We start from the raw sequence: 20,837 nt of genomic DNA on the forward strand, positions 1-20,837 counted from the left end.
GAAGATTTCACTTGTTCTCTTATAAGGAAGTAAAATTTCATAGCTTGACTGTAAGTTGGTAAGACGTTAGGTTTCAGCTCTTCTGGCAAACCAAAAACAAAATAATCTGTAACTTTTCTAGTTGAATGACAACCGGCCATTGTGACAAAAGTATAACTATAACTAACTAGTTAATGACATTTAAATATCTAAAGAGACTGCTCTTCGATGAACAAACGACATAAAGTAAGCTTATTAGTTGATTGCTTCTGTAGTAGACTGAACTAAACGATAACTGTGTTGCATATTATCACACTGACTGTCACGTGGACTGCAGGTGCGAGTGCATTTCATTTAGTAGAAGAAGGGGGGTGAAATAGAAAACTGTTAAGGAATTCTCTTTTCATGAAAATATATGTCTGTTTTGAATAAAATCTCCGATTTTAAGGCGCCGGCGCCCCCTGAAGATATTGTTAGATTTCAAAAAAATTTTACATGTTTACTGAGCAACCCAATACACAACTTTTCCACACTAGAGCGTAATCTATTTCGAAAATGCAAAAAATCGTGTTTTTAGAAAAAAAGGTCTGTTTTAGCCAAAATTTCAAATTTTTAAGGCGCCGGCGCCACCTGAAGATATTGTTCGATTTAAAAAAAATTTTACATGTTTACTGAGCAACCCAATACACAACTTTTCCGCCCCCAAGCCTCATCGATTTCGAAAGTTTGTGCAAAAGTGCATTTTCGGCCCACCCTAATATATATATATATATATATATATATATATATATATATATATATATATATATATATATATATATATATACATATATTTGCTCCATATTATGCACACAAGGACACGAAATTTTTTTATTAAAAAATACGCATTTTGCAGTTGTTTTTTATTATGCACCACACCAAGATTATCTTTAAAACTTTAAATAAAAAATCATATTATGTACATCAGGACAGGATTAGTTTTAAAACTCTAAGAAGGTATTATTTATTTATTTTTTCCATGCTATCAAGACAAGGTATTCCACGATAACCAAATTATTTTTAAAAATGTAAAAAAAGGTTAATTTTGTATAGTTGTTCCTTACTATGCACACCAGGACAAGATTTTTTAAAAACTCTTAACAATATTACTATTTTTTGTTTAATATTATACACAAAAGGAGAGGACTATTTTTAAAATCTAAAAAAAAGTTTAAAAAATCATTACTTATTTGTTCTATACACCAGGGCAGTCTTATTGTTGAAACTCCAAAAAATAAAATCAAACTTAAATTCAAAGCACTGGCCACTAATACTTTATGATTAGCACATTCCAAAGTAAACACTTTTCCGGGAACGTATTAATAAAAACATCAGAGATGGCTCAAAAAGTTTTTGCACAGTAAGTACATTCAGTGCTATTCACCTCACGAACCAAAAGAGCCTCAGTTCCCGGGGCAATTTTTCATTTCACCTTTTTTAAACCTCATTTCCATTACTTGTCACGACGTGCTGCAAACCACAAAAATGACTGGAGGATTCAGAAGAGGGATGAACACAACGGAAAGGAAATGGTGCAAAAACTTTTTAATGAATTTATTCTGCGTCAAATCTTTTTGTCTCGCCTCTTTTAAAGCATTTCGTGCCGCAGCAAGTAAATATCAGCGAAATGATTGAATAAAAGCAGACAATACACAAAAAAAGGAGCAGCAATTTTTTTTCTTTGCATATGCTTTAGAGTATGCGTTATGTTTATTTCTGACTAGTATTTTTAAATTGCGAAGTCGGAAAATGTAGGGTTACAGCTTTTGAAATTGTGTTAGCTCAAATTTGGGAATATAAAGTTTTGTATGTGTCACTATTGATGAGGAATAAGTTGCCATTAAACTGAAATGCATGTTTTAGTGAATATAATGAAAACTTTAATATTTTTGTCGAGAAATGCGTAAATTATTAATGGCATGATTTTCAAATGATCTTTGAAACTAGGTATGGTTCACGTTTTTCTTTATTTTAAATTGCAGATAACATTGACATGCTAGTCAGAAAAAAAATCTCAATTTGCTACGAAGGACCAAAATAAGAATTTAATAGTGGGATAGGACTGAAAGTAGACAGCAAAATAGCCGAAGTTTATTTAAAAAAATAACAATATAGCTTAATTATATTTTAAATTGTATGAAAGTAAGGGAAATTATATTTACGTGGTAAAACATTGAAAAAATTAACAAGAATGCTTCCCTTGCAGTTAGAAATTAATCTATGAAAAAATATTTAAGGTAATAAGTATTAATTAACTAATTTACTGTGTTTAAAACGCATTTTAGAAGAACTTTATGCTGTTAGAGATTCCATCTTACAGTGGAGAGAGAGAGATCAGTGTTAAAGTATTTAATAAATTAGTTAAAATAACTGCATATAGTCAATGTGCATGGTCTCAGCATTTTTTTTCTAAAAAGTTGTACACCGTAGGAGGTCGAACAACAAACATTGCAAACGAAAAAACTGATACAATTCTTGAATTCAGAGTGTGTGTTGAGCAGCAATGGAGATTTATCGTCATATATGAAATGGGGGAAAAGCTGAAGAACAGCTTTTTTTGGTAGATAGAAAAATGGTGTCCAAAAACTTGACGCGTCGACCCGTTACTCTTTCATGTATCTCCGTTTGACAACTAACACGATGACATCACAGTAAAGGCATTTTGAGATACTTTAAACTAGTGGTACCCGCACGGCTTTGCCCGTAATAGAAAAATTAAAAGGTCTTTTGGTTCGCCTGTACATTTACAAATAATGTATGGCGAATTTTCTCGCCAGTTGGCTTGTACCCATGTTACGGTTCCACGTTATGATAATTTCGTGTCTCGCCAATTGGCTTGTGCCCATGTTACGGTTCCACGTTATGATAATTTCGTAATTTACTCGTCCATCTTATGATAGTTTTCTTCTTAAAATTGGAATAGAAAAAGAACCACATCGAATTTTGGAAAAATCCCTTCGAGGTGCACAACCCCATGCTACAAACTAACTTTGTGCCAAATTTCATGAAAATCGGCCGACCGGTCTAGGCGCCATGCGCGTCACAGAGATCCATACATCCTACAGACATCCAGATAGAGATACTTTCAGCTTTATTATTAGTAAAAGACATTCAAAGACAGTACATAGGCTGTGATGGAAAATCGTGAAAAAGGCTACCGTGAGTTATTGAATTTCAGTATATCTCTCTGGAAGCGATTTACCAACACAGGATGTGATATTTACACACTTTTTAAATATTATTATAACGGCCTGCTCAAAAAATGCCTTCGAATGGTATCGCTGACCTTACTGTCGAGATATACCTTGATTATTTATAATCGTAATGCTCAAATTGGAATAAAATTAAACTTGAAACTACAAAGGTGATAACAGTGTATTAAGGTAGCAAATAGTGTAAAAGATATAAGTATAAAAATGAATGATTTATGCATCTAAATGAACCGATTATCAAAGCTAAGTGAAAAACCGAAATGAAATATGTTCGTTAAAAATGCTTATCTATTATTTTACTCTATTAAATATTTATCTGATAATAAGAGCTGAATAATATTAGTTATAAAAAATAAATATGGGGGGAAATATATCAGCTTAAAAACTACAGCGCAATTTTAGTACATGTATGTTTGTTAACGCATATACATGCAAACTCATACAGTACGCGTTTTTATTTTTATATTTGAACGCGAAAAAAGTAAGGGATACATAAAAAGAAAATGGCGTTTTAAAAACTATTTTTTTAGATTAATAACTACTTAATTCAACGTCTCATCAGATTTGGTGATTTCTAGTCCTCGAACCTAAATTACGATTGTAAAAATATATTTTTATAGGATTTTCTAAAAACAGTAGATCAAATAAAAAAAAAAAAAAAAAAAAAAAAAAAAAAAAAACTTTCGGATTACTTTCTTATAACCAAATAATCAAGAAAGTAGAAACTTTTCCAAAGTGTCTTTATTAGTGCATTTGAAAGGAAATATTTTTCACTTCTCGTTTTTAATCAGAAGCCGTCATACGAATTTGACGAAAAAGATTTGTCGATTCCGCGCCATGACAGGAAACTATTCTTTAACCTGTCAAAAACATTTTGCAGCCGCAGAGTTTTGACATTAACATTTCCTCAACAAACTACTTTTGCTGTGGTAGAAATTAGTTTTCTTCATTCCCATTCCATTTTAAATTTAGGGTTACTTGAAGAGTAAATTGCCGTTTAGAATATAGGAAAAGTAAATAAATCTATTGAGCAATAAAATAGTATAATGCATATTTATTAGGATATTAAATTGTTTCCTGCTTAATTTTTGATTGGATTTTATATAATTTTTCAAGACGTTGACAAGAAAAATGCAGCAAAATATACCGATTACTTACATCAGAAAAATTACTTTTAAATATGCTATGTTACAATAGGTGCGTTTAACTACGTAATTCAAACTTGTTTAGTTTCTAATTTGAGTATTTTAAATGATGAAAACATGATTAAATTCAGATTTCTGTTTTCAAACCTTAAAATCTGTTCTGATTTCTTTTTAAAATAATAATCTCATGGGTTGACTTTTTTTTTTTTTGTTTTCTCATTATTGAAAGAAATACTTTAAATGTATAAGTGTTTAAGTGAAGACTTTTTTTTTGTTAATCTGAAAATATGTTTTAAATTCAAAATCTACCGTAAATCAAAATCTTCATCCAAAAAAACCTTAAATTAACGTAACAAAATAATTATAAATACATTAGCTTTTTATTTATGAGAACAGGGAAACAAATCAAACACAGTATTAGCAAGCTATTATTATTTTTTCGTTCGATCAATACCATTTTTATAAAAATAGTTAGATACACTGTGTCCGAAAAGTCCTTGTCACATTTGAAAAAGAATCATAGAAAAGCAACAAATATTGGTATAAAAATGCCGGTTGCATAAAAATACTTCACAGGTTCGCATTTTTTTTAATGACAACATAAAAAAAGATAAAAACACAAAAAAAAAACACCTTTCAAAGGAAGAAAAAAAGTAATGCTGTACCGTAACAGTAAGAAAATCAGACGTAATATGAGGTGTTTATTAATTTTGTTATGGAGAAAGCAATCCTTTGATTACTGGAATTGAATGTGTAAGCCGGTAGCTGCTCACACAATGTCTAAAGGTATTCAAGTTCATATCACGTACTATCCAGCATGGACTGCGGACTTAGTTAAGCTTACCTGGGTATTTTGCATTTTCAAATTTTCAATGCTAGCAATGCTACTACACAATTAGACACTAATGAAGACAAAAAAAAAGTTAAGTATTATGCGGCAAACTGCATGTTCATACGACAAGTTGTTGATTTTCTATGAATTTTTATGTGTTAAAGACTTTTCATTGGACGGAAAAGAAAAAAGCATTTTTAGCGAGTCAGTGTTTTAACCGGAAATTAGCTACATCACCCGGCTTTCCACGGTCCACCTCGAAAACTCAAGTTATGTCAAGTGACGCGTGTACAACAATTAGGCGTGAAAAAAAAACATAAATAAATAAATAAAATTTCGCATCAGATTACGGAAAAATAACCAAAAAGTAAACATATTAAATCCCCCGATTACAGGAGAAGCCCATAAAACAAAACCCAGAATTTTATTTGCTCATATTCGAGACAAAAAATGACAACAGATCTTTCGTCTCGAATACGCTATATATTTTCGTCTTACGCTATAAATTTTAATAAAAACAATGTTGCGGAAAGTGGAGATGAAGCGCAGAATAGTAATTTGAATGGAGGAAAGCTTTCGGAAAATAGGGACATTATGTCCAAATCTATGTGTCATAATTAATATATACTTTTTAAATGATATCTCCGCTAATTATTATCGGAGAATTATGATAAATAGCCAAACATAAAGACGGGAAGTTTACGAATCCATCGATACCTGGTTCGATGGTCAGTTCACTGTCGTTCGGGAAAAGAAACTTGGACAAAGATGACTACATAAATGCATAGGTACATACATAGATACATAGATAGTTTTTAACTATATAAGATACTTATAATTTACTCTTCAATAAATTGGTATCAAAATAAATTAACAAATTCTAATAAATTGCGAAAATACAATGGGATTATTTTTTGGGCATCAAATTTATTATAACATTTTATAAACGCATTTCATATTAAAATTTCTGAAACAACAAAAACATGAAAAAAAAAAAAAAAAAAAAAAAAAACGGCTTTTGAAATTGAGGTTAGTTTAAAAAATATTTTTTATTGATTTATGTATTTCTTCATACCTCAAATGAAGAACATATTGGCAAACACTTCTTAAAAAAAGAATTATTAATTATTTTTCATCCATTTATTATACATTTTAGTCTTTTTATTTTGAAAGGTTTTTTCTTTCATTTTTACATGTCTTTGAAATTATTAAAAAACTACCTATGTTCTTTTCATATAGTACAAAACTTCCTATTGTTTACACAAAGAGAAGATAATGTGATGTAATACAATGTTTTTTTTTCGAGTTTATCAGAAGAAAAACATAGTTTAAATTTGTTATGTCTTAAATGGCAGCATTCTTTAACGGGTATGTACAATTACGAAACTAAACAAATTGCACCTTAATTAATCAATTTATCTGCTATAAAAATATTCTTTTACGAAATGAAAAACGGTTTAAAAAATTAGTACTTTTTTTTTTAATTGTATAAAACTTATACTATGCTTTAAGTGTTATTTATTACCAGTAATGTTTGACAAAGATATTAATAATAAACAGAGCAATTCGTATTCGGTAACAATTTTTCTTGTAATCACTTTGTTTCCAAACAACTATCGTGCTCGCGTGCAGATAAAAATGTGTTTTACTCAAAAATAGCCCATTATTTACACGCACTGCCCATCTAAAACCATTTAATGGCTACATTGTAGAAATCGTGACAGATGTGAGATTTCTGTGCAGAGGAAGAAGAATTGAAACAAACGGATTTGAAGTGGCAGGTTAAATGTTATTTTGTGTAAAAATGTTGATGCATAAAACACGTGCTACTTTTCATTTAAGTCAAAATACCATCCTACCTTTTATTATTCATTTTACTTAACTGTTCTTCAGACATCTTTGAGAAAATAGTTCAGTATTCATTATTTAGAGTTTTGAAAAAAGTTCAGTAGATATATTTTGGTTTTAAAATGTTCTGAATTTTCAAAAGCAGAAAATATATGAACCGAATCTCATATAAATAATTTATTTGGGAAACAGTACTCATTTTATTTATGCATATGAGACATTTTGCGCCTATATAAGCATTTTTTTTTTACAATCTGGAAAATCACCCGCCGAGGTATGACGGGTGAAAAGTCTTCTACATTTGAACGAAGCCATTGCCTGTTTGGTGATATTTTGAAAGTTGAAATTTTAACCTTAACTGCAGTGGATTAATGCTAAACTCTCTGCATATCAAACATTACTAAAAATATTTTCCAATTATCATGGTATGGCGCGAGTTTCATTGTTGATGGCATTAGAGCGTTACGCGATCAGTGAGTTCGCTATTTTATATATGGTAATTTTTTGGCTTTAGATTTATTTTTGATATAAGGATGGTTACTTTTTTAATAATTTTTAAAATATTCTTTACGAATACATGTTTTAGAATATCAGATATGTGTGTCATTTATTACACAGGAACGTGGAGCCACCCACCCATTATTTAATATTAAACCAAATATATTTATTAATGGGTCTTACTTGACAAAGTATGGACATTTTTATTACCAAAAATTTCTTTGTTACTGCATCCTTTTATAAGTTAGTTACGGGTATTTTAATATCTATTGTGGAAAATCATAAAAAACAATTAAACAAGTCAATTACATCAGTGACTTGTATTGAAACCGTATGTATATATTTTTTTATATACATAGTTTTCTTACATACATAGTCTTGAATATATGTAATAAATCTGATTAAAATTAATTTTGGTAACTTTGCCAACATAATTTTTAAAAGCAATTGGAAACACTAAATGGCAGCGTCAGTTTAAAAATGGCTAAAAGAAAATCATCATAACTTAACTTCGGTAACTATTACAATATATTAACAAAACAAATCGCCCCTTTTATTCTTTCCTGCAAGTTGAGCAATGTTTTTTTCATTTGCATCATCAACTTCCAAAATTTGACTTATATCATATTTTATCGCAAGATTCAAACATGCATGGTAACCAGTTTTTTTAGTCTTATAGCTGAACTCTCATTTTTTTCCACGTCTTCATAATCGTCTTCTATTTTATTCATAGAAAATTCATTCAGAGTTGCTATTCAATTTGAGATCTTCACTAGTGTGACCATCCGCCATTTAAAACTTATGGGGTAAGTGAATCCATAGTCTTAGACTTTCGCTTGGACACTTATCAATAATACTTTGTATAATATTGCTATTTTATTACTTCATGCTCAAAACAGAGTTATTAAAGTGCCCTTTTGGACCTTTTCGTAGTTTTCACTTATAAAACTGTTAATTGTTTATCTTTCTCATGAAGCGACTGTATCCATGTTTATTTTAGGTAAATTGTTTTCCCAAAAATAATTAAAATAAAAACAAAATATCTTGTAACAATAGTTTTGCTGTTCGATGAGGTTTCCAAAAATAGTCTACATTGTGAGTTAACAAACACTAAGAAAAAGAAAAACTAAGAAAAAGAGTAGGAACTATAAGGAAAGTAACAATAAAATATAAGAGGCAGCACACAACAATTTTCCTGAGAAATGCTAGAGCTTTGCAAACACATTGATGCTCTGTGCTAATATATCAAGACCTATCTTCATCTGATAGGAGTTTCTTAGATTGACAAAGCCATGTTGGTTTTGCTGTTATTCGTATGAAACTAACTATCAGAAGAAATATATTGCGTGGTTATGTATATCAGACCTAAGTAAAATAAGCTGTTTTTGGGTACCGCTTACATTTTTTAAAAACGTTTATTCATCTAAATTAAAGCTTACATTTATTTAAGTATTTAGTAAGAAATATTTGTTGTATTAGATTTTTGGTAACGTAGTAAAACAATAATAACAATTTGTTTATTATGCTTGTGTCAAAATCGGACTTTTTTTCTTTAATTGCTATTTTTAAAAATTGCTGCACAATCATGAAGTTAGTATTACTTCAAAAGTGTCATTTGATTTGCTCTAGAGTACAGTTCTTTAAACTATTATAATAGTTTAAATGTATATAAATAAAATAACAGATATATATGTGTATGTATACGTTCTCTATAAAAATCTACAGTTAACGTCCAATCTCGACCATATTTGGCAGGAAGGTACTTGGACACTAGAGTGGATCGAAAATATTTTTTTTTCGGATTTCCAAATAGGCCAAATCGGGTGAGAAAAGTTGTCTACTAGGACTAAAAAATTTCATGTGAAATTTCAAGTTGGTCAGATAATGTCTTCATGCGCCGCAAGGGGGTCAAACATCACAAATTCAGACGAAAATGCATTTTCCTCCGAATTTGTGATGTTCTTTACGAATGTGTTCTTTACGAATGCATTAATCTTCAATAATTTTTCAAATCGGCCATGGTGAAAAAATGTACCTAAAGGGGTGATATACAGTTATGTAAAATAACATTCCAGTCCGATTAAATCTTCATATGCCGCATGACGGTTGAAATTCTTATATTGAACAAAATAAGAGTTTTTTTTTTTTTTTTTTACGAAGAAATTATTTTTTGCAACTGTTTAAATCGACCATGGAAAGAAAAATTGCCCATAAATACGTTCTTTAAACTAAAACAAAAGTGATTAAAAATACATGGTATTTTAGTTATGATTTTTATTAGGTAGACATATGAGACAGTTGGAAGCAAAGGGAAGTACGTGGCAAAATTGATATTTGGAGATAATAAGTACGAATGGTAGGTGAACCTCTCCTCTGTCTTGGGGCAGGAGATAGTTCCAGTAGCCCTGGTAGATTCTGTTATACAACTTGATTTAGAAAATCTTTTCAATGAAATCCTACCTAGGACGTTATTTTTAAACTCATTTTACTCAAAACGTTAAAATGTTCACTTACATCCCATTGCTTCTCACTGCCTCATATGCAAAATTTTGAATGTTAGACGAGTCACATTCTAAAATATAAGAACCATAACATTTCTAACATGTTATGTTTACGTTTCAGAGAAATTCAAGTAGAGGTAAGGATAAAAAAATATTTCTTCGCTTTATTCCAGTAAAGAACATTTCATAAATAAATCACTATTCAGTGAAATAAAATTTAAAAAAAAAAGAAGAGAGTGAGTGAGAGTATTCTTTAATTCAAACAGAAAACTTTTGAGTAAATTAAACAGAGAACTTTGATTTCGTATTGAAAGTATTCATATTTTCTCGTGACTGAATCTTCGATAAAATGAATCCATGTCGTTGTTCCTCTCCACAGACTTCACTTGCTGATTCAGTTACAATTTTAACACATCGCTCTGTCGTTTGAGTATGACATGCAAAGTCAGGAATGGAAATATTAAACCTGCATTCCTGCTCTGATATTACATTTGAAATGTCAGAATCTAGAATGTTTTTCGTAATAGGTGGCTCGTATTTTTCAATTTCTTGCCAGTTAACAAAGTTTGTGTAATCATTTACATCAAAGTTGTGGGCCGGTAAAACACATTTTCTCACAGACTGTAAAGATTTTGTTCGTTCCCTTGCTTCCATTATTCTTCTTAGGGCCAGTTGCCGTACGTGGTATCTTTCATTTCCAAGCATTGCCAAAAAAATAGTTTCTTGATATGCGAAGAAACTGTTCCTTTGCATGACACAATCGATAATACTTTTCAAATTTTCTTTTAAATATTTTGATCAATTAATAGTTTTCCAAATGTGCCAAAGACCTTCCGTGCAGGCAGACTTTCTTTTTATGTCGAACCACATAGGAGTGTACACTTTCATAATCAAGGTTGCCAGTGCAGTTAAGTTTTCACCCCCGGTTTTCAATTTTCCGTCCCCGCATACAACCTACGTATTCTGCAAGCCGAGGTGAGGGATCGAGAATGCACGATTGGACTGGTTTTCATGCAGCAAGATCATTTGGAAAGATGCCGGTAGAAACAGCATCTAGTGATACAGCATCTCTTAAATATTCCTTATCAGTACTTAGGTTGACAATTTTGATCTTAGACGAAAATAAGTCGTCTCCACAAATTGGCAAATATGGAATTATTGGAAGACTCTCACAGTTTCGTATGACTTTTCCGATATGTCCTGATAATAATTTGGAACCTTTGGTCACTCCGTCAAGTTTTTGAAAAAGATGCCGCAGAGGCAGTTCGTTTGCGTGCAATAGACAAATGCACCACTGCAGTGGACGGTTTAAAGATACTTCTAGTAAACGTATCACTCTTCTTCCTTTACATCCGGTGTTTACGTTTGTTCCACCACAGCCTACAGCGATTAAATTGTCAAGAGAAATGTCTCGATATTTAAAGAGTGCTAGGATTTTGGAGCAAATAACTTTGGCCTCGCCAGATGGAATTGGTAACATGTATAATGTATTTTGAGTGAGGTTCCTGCACTAGTGCGTAATGTTCATCCAAAATCGATCTTTGATGATATTTGTTTCTTTTTTTTTATTTGAACTCGAGAAGCATCTTTTTGTCCATCGAAATATAAACCAGCGAGAGGTTCCACTTCTTCACCTGCAATGTCTTTTGCAGAAATAAGAGCCATTTTTTTTAGCTCTGCTTATTTTGTTTCTGTTAATGACTTGTGTCCATTTTAATGCACGATTCCTATGTCTTGCAAAAGTGCACTTAAAATGGATGCAGAGCTTTGATCGGAAATTCCATAACGATCACAATCTCTAGCTACATTTTGAAGTTTGATCCTCATTTGCTTTGGATTTGGAGTGTTTGAATGTTCCTTACTTACCGCTAAATGTAATGGTGAATCACTAACTCCACAAGCATATTCTGCGACGAATTCTGAAGATGATGACGCTATAGGTGCTTCCTCTCTCTGGTAGTTTCATATCAACTGAAGAACTTTCAAGATACATTTCCTGTCTTTCCTTACGCTTCTTTCTTACATCTAGCTGTTTTGACATTCTTACGTCTACCGTACTTATTACCACTTTTCTACCCCCTCTCTGATCGCTTAAAAATGTATATTCTTCCTTTGGAGTCTTTGCTTTCTTCTTACACTCACATTTTCGTAGTCTATAAACTTGCATGTAGCTATATCGAATAACTCTAATTCGTTTGATTGCTTAAATTGCTGAAGCTTGGACAAAAAATTGACATTGTTCTTTCTCGAACTACTATACGATTTCAAGATGTTTCTGTACCTTTCATGCAATGTTCTTACCTTTCGTTCAATACTTTTGTGACGGATACAAGGTGTCGAAGCTCGGTCCCATATTTTCTGGATATTATTCGTTACTATTTCTGAAATTTCTAAAAATTTCGGTTAATTTTAAGTACGTATTGTATAACTTGTACTCTATACATTTATTCTTACTTTATAACACGAAAAAAATCCCAAACATTTTTGAAGGAACTAATTCTAAAAAACCAAACGATAAAAAAAGGTTAAATCATAAAACTGATATTATTTTAAAAAATATAAGTATTGGATTTCACTGTGCGCCATTCCCCAAAACGCACCAAATGAACACAAAAGCAGAACGCTGAAATGGAAATAGCTTTCCGTTATCAGAAAAGTTGCAAAATGAATATACATTTGTCAGAAAGTGCTTCCCCTATCCTTTTCATTTCTAGCATTATCAATTTCGAAAGTCGAGCTGGTCATGCTCGGTCTTTCTGAATTTCATTATCTCGAGGTGGATTTGTCCAATAAACTTTCGGAAATACATGCTACAGAAGCATTGCAAAATTGGAAGGAAAGTCACATCGTTTATATCCAGCTTGTAATACCGCACCGTGATGAAATGGTAAGATATTTTTTATCGATAATGTAAGTCACATAATAATAGTAAAAGCTGCTTAGAAATAGGGTGACGCATTTTCCGTGGTGAATTAACTACAATAACATCTATAAAATCCGCACCGTGTCATTTTAGAAAAATTTTATTTGTTAATGGGGTTGTTTCTTAAATTTTAAAAGTTTTTTTTTTTTTTTTTTTACTGAAAGAGCATGCTTAAAAACATAGGTTCTGACCATTTTTTAAATAGTTTTACTAAGTTTCATATTTTAAAAAATTACTTTAATCGGTGCGCTTTCATCGTTTACGCTTCTCCCGATGACAACACAAATGATGAAATGCTATTCAGTGTTGCCACAGACCACAATATTTAATTCGCATCTTTACTCATATGTACTGGGAACGATATGACTGATAGCTAGCTAGCGTAGAGAGCAGTATTTAATTCGCTTCTCATAACGGGGAAACGCGGTAGATAGATGCGCCAAAGTACATCATTTGGGACGTCATAAAGACCACACCTTATTTTCAAAATCGGACATTCAAAAAAATTAATTAAAAATTAAGCTTTTGGAAAATAAAAGTTTTTTCTCTCCCCATGTGTTTTTTTTTTTGCTTATTTTATCAATTGCAGTGACTAAAATTAATACTTTTGACTGAAGAAACCGACCCCATACTTTTAACAAAAAATACATTAAAAATAAATGTGTTTGTATGTTCAAGAAAAGATATATGTTTGCAAGGATTTTTAGTACTATCTACATGCGTATTTAAAGCATTCAAAAATCGAAAATAGTTATCAAAAATTAAGCCAAGTGTATGTTTACAGTTTATATATTACGTAAAAATATCGTATCACAGAAAAAAAGAGAGAGGAGAGGGGGTGATTGGTGTGTTAAAAATATTACATTTAAATAATTTTTCAGTTCCTTTCAGGCTCAAGATGCCGAATATTTAAGAATTTGCACATTGAAAAAAAAGTACACACATCATCTTTTCCTCCCATCTTCGAACTCATCCTTGGACTGTTTTTTTGCGGTCTTTATTGTTTTCATTATTTCAAGTCTCTAAAATAAATATGGTTCCTCTAAGGAACGTCAAGAAGTATTTTTACGCGTTCGAAAATAAAAAAAAGAAAAGAAAAACTGGCAATATATCTGCATGTATGTGATAAAAAATACCAAAACAAAAAACAATTAGTTGTACGTTTTTCTTTCAGAACAATTTAAAATTCAAAGGCAAAAACTTTTAACAAACTGAAAATCAAAAGAATATTACCGCCAGCTCAGTCAATTCCAGCCGAGGACTGCAGTTTCGTGCTAATTAGCACTCATCAGCACGGCATAGGAATGACTGAGCTGGAGGTGGGAAACCTTTTAAGGAAGCCAAGAGTGAAAAACAAACTGGTAGCTAATACATAATTAGCACTGACCAGACGAGTGACCGAAGCAATGGTTCGGTTCAACTCGAATATTGAAGGCAAGGCAGGTATATTCAGAAAGTTACCGCCCAAAGCTGAGTCACTCTATGCCGGGCTGATGAGTGCTAATAGGCACGAAATTGCAGTCCTCCTCTGGAATTGACTGAGCTGTCGGTGTATTCCATGTATTTCTGCCTTAGCCCTGGCTATAGGGCGGTAACTTTCTGAACAAAAGAATATTATTGCGCAGACATTAATGAATGTAGAAATAAGGAATAGCAACCTTCATTTTTCAGCCGAAGTTGTGAAAAAACGAGCTGATGTGTGTATCACATAACTTCCTTTTACTCCAATTTGATATTTGATGTCATTTGCCCATTATTGGCAATTTTAATGTAATTCAATAATTTATTCTCTAAATATCACTAAAAGGTCAAATCGAAACCAAATTTTAAAAAAACAAACGCCAAATTTGTCGAAAGTTGGCGACAAAACTTGGCGACCAAAAGACTGGCGCTATATCGAAAAGTGTCCGCCAAATTATAACACCACTTGAGTTTACATCAAAATTAACAATGATTTCCCTCCAGAAAGGGGCAAAAGACCCCCTTAGGAACATCCGAATGCAACCAAAAGGAAAGGTGCACAACTAGATCCCACTAGAATTCCACGTACCAAATTTAAACTTTCTATTTAAACTTCGTTGTAATTAACTCGGGGATCTTTAAAATGGATAATTCGGGTGTCTGTCCTAGGCACTTATCCACGTGTGGTATAGTCGAAAAAAAAATCAATATTCATTTGGGGGGTGAGTAAAATGGAAATTAAGGTCGATTTTTGAGTGAAAATTTTTTCGCGATTACAATACTTCCTTTTTTGTAAAAGGAAGTAAATATATGGTATGCATGAATAATTGATCACACTTTCAAAGTTTTAAAATTCCGGGATATTCTTCTTTGTTTCGCAATAATTTAACACAAACAAATCATGTAACACTTCTCTTAAGTAAGAAAGAAACTATAACAGCGCGGCTATATTTTGTCCCTTTTCAGAAAATTTCATATCAACGCTTCCAACAGCTAAAATCTCCTTGACAAGTAACATAAGAGTTTTACTCAAACGTGGTACAAGAAAATCTTTTTGTCAAAATGTTTATGACAGTTTTTGATTAAAAACTGGAAGTGAAAATAGCTTCCGTGCATCATGCAAATGAGTTGAGTAATATAAAGTGAGTTCATCCAAGATTATGTTATGTTGTTTTTCGCTCAATATTTTCATAAATATGTTATTCTAATACATAACTTGTTAACCAATGTGTGTAATAAAATTTCAATCAAGTCAAAATAAAATCGTCTATATTTGTGTAGTAACCATTTTTTCAAGTGTAATCCAACATATACAGTGATGTAAGACATGGGGAACAGTAATCAAGTTAACATTTGTCCCATAAAGCAGGGCTTCGCAACCGGTGTACCGCAGAATTTTCGTAGTTATATAAAAAGAAAGAACCTTGATGTAATTTATTTTAAAGTTAGGACCGAATAGCGTTTGTACCGTGATGTACTTTATTTTAAAGTTACGACCGAATAGCGTTTGTATCGTTCTGTAACCTCTCAATTCACCCTGTCGATCGTGTGCAATCAGACATACCTAACAAGGGGAGAGGCGGGATTTGCTGCTCCACCTCTTTAAAACTTCTTGATCCTATTACTTTCAGTTTTTTAAAACGGTTTCTAATTTCCACGAAATCAACAAATTACACAGAGTTTTTTCTAATTCTTTCGCAAAAGGGAGTATCGTCTCCTCCTCCAGACTGGGATTGTGCCCTCCCACCCAAAATTTAAGCCTAGCTTTAGTTTTTGTTTTCCTCTTTTCCAGTTCCGATACTAATTTCATTTGATCGTAGTTTCTCAAAGCTCGGTTCTAAAACTTTGTAAAATAGAAATTAAAAGAAAAAAAAATCAAACTGAAAAAATAAAATCTAGGACGACTGAATATTTTCGGTAATTGCTGTTTGAACAATTCAAAAAGTAAAGCGAAGAGTGCAGCTGCCTTTACTTTTACCTGTTGCATACACTGGTGTGCAAAAATTAAGGACGAGACGGTTTTTTCAATATAACTTTGCACAAAAGCTGTCCAAATCAACACTTTTAATACCGTAAGATCCCCAATACGTAAGGACATGTGTAATGCAAGCAACACTTACTAAAAGAGAAATCAGAGGGATAAAAAGAAGCTTTATTGAAAAAGTAGCATGAAGCGCAATGCGACTGAAGGCCGAAACATCCCTGTGATGGGTGTCCAGCACGAAACATCCGGTCTTTAGTAGGGGATTGATCTCCCCCCGACTGCTAGGCAGGTTTCACAGCGTCTGTCCATGCTGAGAATGAGGGTGTCAATGAGTTGTTGAGGCATTGCTGCCCATTCGTTTTGTAGCGCCAATCGAAGCTCCCGAATCGTTACTGGTGGTAAGGTACGAGCTGCCAAGCGTCTGCCTAGAAAATCCCATACATGCTCGATGGGATTGAGATCCGGAGATCGTGCCGGCAAATCCATACGTTCAATATCCTCACTCTCTAAGAGCTGTTCGGCAGCTACTGTGCGATGACATGGTGCATTGTCGTCCATGAAAAGGAACTGCGGACCCATAGTGCCTCTAAAAAGACACACATATGGAATCTCGTTACAATAATGGGTCCCGTTGACTGAATATGCGTCGAAGATGTGAAGGTCTGTACGACTACCAAGCATGATGCCTCCCCAAACGAGAACACCGCGGCCTCCATACCTGTCCCTTTCAATGATGTTCGAGGGATGATTGCGGCTTCCCCGCTCTCTCCAGATGAGTATGCGATGAGAATCGCTACTCAGACTGAATCTGCTCTCATCTGTAAAGAGTACTCGTCCCCATTCATTGTCTCTCCAATTCCGGTGTTCCCGGCACCACAGAGAACGCCTTCTCCGATGGGCAGGCAATAGAGGTACACACCGTATAGTGCATCGTGCAAACAGACCACCACCGTGCAGTCTTCTGGCCACGGTAAAACGCGATATCGGTCGTCCAGTCGCCTGTGTCGTGTGTCTAGCGATTTCTCTCGCTGTCTGCCGCCTGTTTCTTCTGGCCTTTAAGACAATATACCGGTCATCTGTGGGTGTGGTTCCTAGTGGACGACCACTACTGAACCCCCGGATAGCTGTTCCTGTAGTTTGAAATTGTCTCCAAAGTCGTGAAACGATGTTGTGAGCAATTCCGAACTCTTCAGCCACACTTGTCACACTGCGGCCTTCCTCCAACTTCCCAATGATTCGACCTCGGGTAAAAGCATCCAGATGTCGTCTAACAGATTGATTATTCGCCATTTCTCGCTGAGGCAGCAACTCGGTGTGATTTTAACTGCTATACGGCGTGCAATCTCTTTGCCAGAAATACTGATCTTTCACCGACAACATGCTTTATACTACTCAGACACTCCCCCATTACTTCTGCCTGCATATCTGCGCATGTGCTACCGTACATCAGCTTACTTAATCTCCTGATTGGTCTTTCTGTCCGCTCTGCCTCTTCGTTCAGCTGATATGCTAATTTTTCGACTTCGTCCTTAATTTTTGCACACCAGTGTATGTTGGCGCCAATGATCAGACATGAAACGCTTTTGAAGATTTTTTTTTGTTAATCTATAAAAAGCAAATTAGCAAAAATTTTTGCTATTGGCTAAATTATTATTATCTATTCGGCTTATTTTAGACACAAATTATTCACGCTCAATTCACCAGCAATGACATTTTGGCTTAGCTGCATACGCTTAGTGTGTTATTAGGATTGGCGCAAAGCCTCCGCTTTAATTACGAATGTGATATGGAAAAATTTTTGTTAGAGAAGGCTCATCAGCTGCTAAATCTGCGACTGAATGTACTGATAAAGAAGACCTCCAAGTAAAAAGGCTAAGTTGCTGAATAGGCAGTCCAGGGAAGGATACCTGGCATTCGGTTTTTCGTGGATCGGAGATGTAAAATCACCAAGACCTGAGTGTCTTATTTACAGGAAAAACTTTCAAATGAAGCGATGGTCCCTAGCAAATTAAAATGCTGCCTGTTTACTAAACATTCTTTTTACGTGAGCAAAGACATCATTTACTTCAAGCGATTGCAGAAAGAGAACTCGAAGCAAACTTCTTTCATGAAAGCCAGCGCAAAAGTTTCTGAAAGGGCTCAAGAGGTTAGCTATAATGTTGCACGGTTAATTGCCTAAGCAAAAATCACCACACTCTCCCTGAAACGCTTATTTCACCAGCGTGCAAAGAAATTGTACGGGAATGCTAGGACCCGGAGCAGAGGAGATGGTCCAAGTGCCACTTTCTGACGACACTATCAGGAGACGAATTGATGACATGTCGGGTGACATAGGAGCAACATTGGTAGAGAAATTACGAGTAGCTGGAAAATTTGAATTTCAAGTTGATGAATCAACAGACATCGGAAGCTGTGCACAACTCATAGCCATTGTGCGCTTTGATGATGAGGGACGCATTGAAAGTCATTATCGTTTCTGCAAAGAACTTTCTCCACGTGCAACCGGTGATGAGATATTCCGCGTCAAATATGAATATCTGAAAAGCAACGGGATCCTTTGGCAAAATTGCACAAGTGTTCGCACCGAAGGAGCTGCTGCAATGACAGGACCTATCATAGGGTTCCTGTCGAATATAAAAAATCGTAAGACAAGTGTTCAACCAATACACTGTTTTCTCCATCGTGAATCTCTCATGGCAAAGAACTTACCAAATGAGCTGAAGTCAGCTTTGGCTAAGGTCGTGAAAATCGTGAATTTCATAAAATCGAGGCGGCTAAATTCTCGTATTTCTCCTTACTTTGTGACTTCTACATACAGAGATTCGCTGACTTTCACGTGGTAAGGTACTATCAAGAATTTTTGGATTGAGGAACGAGGTACGACAGTTTTTGATTCTAAAAAACGAAATGCAGAACGCCAGTTTATTCCAAGTCAAATATTGGCTGGCAAAACTAGCGTACATGGCTGACAATTTTAAACATCTTAACAAATTGAATCTGAAAATGCAAGGACAAGGAGAGAATTTGGTTATATGTGTGATGGACAAGCTAAACGGATTCAAATTAAAAATTCAGCTGTGGAGAGAAGAAGTAGATCGTAGTCATTGGACATGTGCAAACGGACCATCAACATAGTGTGTGAAGGAAATAGTATGAAAGAAAAACTGCTTAATGAGGTGGCAGAACAGTTAGTCATACTTTAGGACAAAATTAAGCACTATTTCAAAAATACTAACATAGAGCAGTATGACTGGATTCGCGATTCATTCTCTTCATCTGCGGATGCATCAGTTAAATACCTTTCTTTGAAGGCGCGAGAAGAATTTATGGACCTCAAGAGCGAAAGTACTCTTAAACTTAAGTTGAACGAAGTGCTTCTGGACGAATTTTGGTTGCTGGATAAAAATGAGTATCCCACCATCTCTGGTCTTGCTATTGATGTGCTACTACCATTTCAAACTGCATATCTTTGCGAACTCAGCTTCTCAGCCCTCACACTTATTAAAATCAGCAAGAGATCATCTCTAAAGAGCCTGGATCAAGAACTTCGTGTAAACTCTTTCCAACATAGAGTCGAACATCCGAGGCAGGCTGAAGAGTCTCATTAGTGTCAAACGGAAGTTAGGTGATTTGTTTTATTTTTTTCTTGCATCTTTCATGAAACATATTTTGATAAATCGTTTAACTGCAGTGTGCACTTTAATGACATGTTTGAGAGAAATTCTTTAAAACATATCAAGCATAATTTTCTGTGAAGATGATATAGGTAATTTTGTTGTTCATTATCAACCTCAATACATTCGAAATAATTCTACTTTCTAAATAAATTTAAATACACTGCGATAGTTATAATTGTTTTGTTCATATGAAAAAATTCCCCACCCCCCGTCTTTTTACTAGTGAATGATATAAACATTTGTATATTACCATTGCGAAATTAAGTTCAGTGTGTCCCGTTGATCTAGAAATTTCTTGTGCCGCAAAGTAAAAAAGGTTGAGAAACACTGCCATAAAGAACACCTTATTTTTTAAACTCTGTACATTTAGCAAACATGTACAAAAAAGCATATTTACATTGATTATCCTGAAAACAGAAATTGATAACAGCGAAAAAAATAAATCTATGTAACTTCTGGTGCATTATGCTGACGCAAAAATATGTTCAAGATTTATAACATGCATAATAACATACAAATATTATAAACTGATAAATAAATCTGCTGTCTTCTGATAGATTAATGAAAATCCAAACAACGATTAATAAGTTTTACCTTAAACCAATTTCTTTAATTGTGTTTACCTCTTGTATTGGCCAATTTATCTTTTTTCTTCTTTAATTTTCATAATTTAATCAAAATATATTTTATGTCAAGAAAGCGTAGATACAAACTTATGATTTAGCCGTAAGTTAGCAC

General features: G+C 33.6%; 1 protein-coding gene across 1 annotated transcript; it reads left to right on the forward strand.

The window, feature by feature from the left end:
* The first annotated feature begins 18,665 nt into the window (after positions 1-18,665).
* On the forward strand, positions 18,666-19,557 carry LOC129226687 (protein FAM200C-like). The gene is made up of 2 exons (XM_054861316.1): positions 18,666-19,065; positions 19,433-19,557. The coding sequence occupies exons 1-2, from the start codon at positions 18,666-18,668 to the stop codon at positions 19,555-19,557; spliced, it is 525 nt and encodes a 174-aa protein (XP_054717291.1).
* The last annotated feature ends 1,280 nt before the right edge of the window (positions 19,558-20,837 follow it).

The sequence above is a fragment of the Uloborus diversus genome, chromosome 7 (assembly GCF_026930045.1).
Source record: "Uloborus diversus isolate 005 chromosome 7, Udiv.v.3.1, whole genome shotgun sequence".
Classification (NCBI taxonomy): domain Eukaryota; kingdom Metazoa; phylum Arthropoda; class Arachnida; order Araneae; family Uloboridae; genus Uloborus; species Uloborus diversus.